This window comes from Aureococcus anophagefferens (genome assembly GCF_000186865.1).
Source record: "Aureococcus anophagefferens unplaced genomic scaffold AURANscaffold_31, whole genome shotgun sequence".
Classification (NCBI taxonomy): Eukaryota; class Pelagophyceae; order Pelagomonadales; family Pelagomonadaceae; genus Aureococcus; species Aureococcus anophagefferens.
The window spans coordinates 466,701-470,201 of NW_008705590.1; the positions used below are offsets into that span (position 1 = coordinate 466,701).

The window sequence follows — 3,501 nt, forward strand, 5'->3', positions numbered from 1 at the left end:
TCGCGATCCGGAGGCGCCTCGACGTTGAAGTCCGCGCGAGCCGCGGCGGCCTTGGGCCGGCGGCGCATGATGCAGACGCAGGCGATGGCAACCGCGACGACGGCCGCGACGGCCGCGGCCGCGATGACGATCGTGTCCGTGCTGGCGCCGCTGGTTCTGCCGCTTCCGGAACTCGTCGTAGGCCGGGGAGTAGGTTGCGGCGTCGGCCGAGGATTCGGAACGGGAGCTGGTTGCGGGTTTGGCGTAGGCCGGGGCGTAGGCCGGGGCGTAGGCCGGGGAGTAGGCTGCGGGTTTGGCCGCGGCGTCGGTCGAGGAGTTGGCCGCGGAGTAGGGCGACGAGTAGGCCGCGGCGTCGGCCGACGAGTAGGTCGGCGCGTAGGTCGGGGAGTAGGTCGGCGCGTCGGCCGTGAAGTAGGTCGGGGAGTAGGTCGACCGTCCAGGCACTCGACCCGAATGACAGCGTTCTGCACCCATTCGTCGCCGTCTGATTCGCTCCAGATTGACGTGACGTCGCTGGGGTCCGTGGGAGAATAATCGGAGACATAAAAAGAGGCGTAACTTGAGCCACACTCGGCAGACCCAATAAGCCAACTGTTGTGGGGGCTATAGTACCAGATGTACTGATCGTTGCTGTGGGAACAATCGCGACACTTGTAGTAGGGCAGATCTTCGCAATAGCTCCTGAACTCGTACGTGCCATGGAGCGTCCATAGATGATCAGAGCCGGATACCTTGATTGTCTCGCAACGGTCCAGGCACTCGACCCGAATGACAGCGTTCTGCACCCATTCGTCGCCGTCATATTCACTCCAGAATGACGTGACGTCGCTGGGGTCCGTGGGAGAAGAATCGGACCCGGAAATCACGCCCTTGGTCACGCCGCATCCGTCAGAGCCAATAAGCCAATTGCTGCTCGTAGGCGATCTAAAGATGTACTGATCGTTGCTGTGGGAACAATCGCGACACTTGTAGTAGGGCAGATCTTCGCAATAGCTCCTGAACTCGTACGTGCCATGGTGCGTCGCGTGATGATCAGAGCCGGATACCTTGATCGTCTCGCAATGGCTGTAGCGGCTCCCGCCGTCGCTGTAGTCGCTCCCGCCGCCGCAAACGCAGCACATGGCATTCGCATCGAAGTCCGAATCATCGTATTTGCCGCACCAGTTTTCGAAATATTGGGGGCAATCGTCGCCGTCTTGGTCCGTCGCGCCGTTGTCCGTGTCCTCGCAGTAATCGTCGGAGAGACGGCGCGCGCTCTGCTCTTCGGACATCGAATCCTCAAACTCGATCGCCGAGGTCGCGACGAGCGACTCCTGGCCGTGCGCGACGTCGTCAAAGTCCGCGGACTCCTTGGACTTGACGAGGTCCTGCTCCGACGCCGACGAGCGGAGGTAGCGCTTCTCGAGCGAGGCCGCTGCCTCGACATCCGAGGACGACGAGTCGCCGGATAGCGCGACGAGTGACTCCTGGCCCTGAGAGACATCGTCGAGCTGCGCGGGCTCCTTGGCCGCGAGGAGGTCCTGCGCCGACGCCGACGAGCGGAGGAAGCGGCCCTTGAGCGAGGCCGCGGCCTCGGCGTCCGAGGACGGCGAGTCGCCGGAGAGCGCGACGAGCGACTCCTGGGCGTGCGAGATGTCGTCGAGCTGCGCGGGCTCCTTGGCCGCGAGGAGGTCCTGCGCCGACGCCGACGAGCGGAGGAAGCGGCCCTTGAGCGAGGCCGCGGCCTCGGCGTCCGAGGACGGCGAGTCGCCGGAGAGCGCGACGAGCGACTCCTGGGCGTGCGAGATGTCGTCGAGCTGCGCGGGCTCCTTGGCCGCCGCGAGGAGGTCCTGCGCCGACGCCGACGAGCGGAGGAAGCGGCCCTTGAGCGAGGCCGCGGCCTCGGCGTCCGAGGACGGCGAGTCGCCGGAGAGCGCGACGAGCGACTCCTGGGCGTGCGAGATGTCGTCGAGCTGCGCGGGATCCTTGGCCGCGAGGAGGTCCTGCGCCGACGCCGACGAGCGGAGGAAGCGGCCCTTGAGCGAGGCCGCGGCCTCGGCGTCCGAGGACGGCGAGTCGCCGGAGAGCGCGACGAGCGACTCCTGGGCGTGCGCGACCTTGTCGAGCTGCGCGGGCTCATTGGCCGCGAGGAGGTCCTGCGCCGACGCCGACGAGCGGAGGAAGCGGCCCTTGAGCGAGGCCGCGGCCTCGGCGTCCGAGGACGGCGAGTCGCCGGAGAGCGCGACGAGCGACTCCTGGGCGTGCGCGACCTTGTCGAGCTGCGCGGGCTCATTGGCCGCGAGGAGGTCCTGCGCCGACGCCGACGAGCGGAGGAAGCGGCCCTTGAGCGAGGCCGCGGCCTCGGCGTCCGAGGACGGCGAGTCGCCGGAGAGCGCGACGAGCGACTCCTGGGCGTGCGCGACCTTGTCGAGCTGCGCGGGCTCCTTGGCCGCGACGAGGTCCTGCGCCGACGCCGACGAGCGGAGGAAGCGGTCCTTGAGCGAGGCCGCGGCCTCGGCGTCCGACGCCGGCGCGCCGAGGTTCGACGACGAGGCCGCGACCTGGATGCCCTGGACCTGGTGGGCGGCGGAGAGGAGGGCGATGGCGGTGAGAATGTGGAGCGGCATCGCAAGGACCTGTGAGACGCTGAGTAAACCGCGAGGTGATGAACAAATCGCGAGGAGCCCGGGCGATGTCGCGCCGACCGAAGACGAGACCAAGGAGAGGCGTGAGCGAGATGAGGGCCAAGAGGGCGCGGGGGGGAGGCGCGGGGGAGCGAGCGAGAAATTTCGAGACGCGGCCGCGTGCGTGCGGGTCGGTTGAATCGTAGATGTTGAGCAGTAGTTGATGAGCAGTGGGAACGTCTCGTGTCGCATCTTCGCGCGCGAATTGCGCGCGCAGACCCCAGGCGTCGTGGGCGAGACACCTCCGACTCCTCGGCAGCGAACCACTTATCCGAGCTCCTCCCCTTCCCGCCGCGCCCCGGCCTTTTTCGACGCGATCGCGTAGAGCGCGGCCTCGTTGTTCTCGTACTCGAGGAACACGAGGTGCGCGAGCTCGGAGCACCACGCGGCCGCCGCCGGGACGGACAGGACGACGGACGCCGTCGTCCACCACCAGTCGCGCGACGACGGTTGTCCGTAGAGGAGGCCGCAGGTCATGGAGTTCGTCACCGCGAAGAGCAGACAATCGAGGAACTTGTCGTACCTCGCCGCGTAGCGCGCCACGAGACCCGCGAAGACGAGCGTCGCGCCGTAGAGCGCGCTCAGCGCGGCCAGGAGCCCGTACTTGTGGCCGCGCACCCACCCCGCCGCGCCGCCGCTTTGCCGCTCGATGGACCGCACGGTCGCGAGGCGGTCCAGCAGGCCGAGCGAGTTGATGATGAGCATGTTCCCGAGAAGCGAGTAGACCACGGTGCACAGCTTCGCGGGCCTGGCAGGAAAAGAGTGCGAACTTCCCAACTTTGAGGCTCATATCTCGGTCATGTTCCACTCGTTTCGGCTCATTTTGGACGAGCGATCA

At 67.2% G+C, this 3,501-nt stretch overlaps 1 protein-coding gene across 1 annotated transcript; it reads right to left on the reverse strand.

Moving 5' to 3' along the window:
* Positions 1 to 888: 888 nt before the first annotated feature.
* Positions 889 to 3,411, reverse strand: AURANDRAFT_67119 (hypothetical protein; the record flags this gene model as incomplete). The annotated part of the gene is made up of 3 exons (XM_009042458.1): positions 889 to 924; positions 1,047 to 2,615; positions 3,024 to 3,411. Coding segments are annotated over 3 exons (1,993 nt in total), but the record flags the coding sequence as incomplete, so codon positions are not given.
* Positions 3,412 to 3,501: the final 90 nt, after the last annotated feature.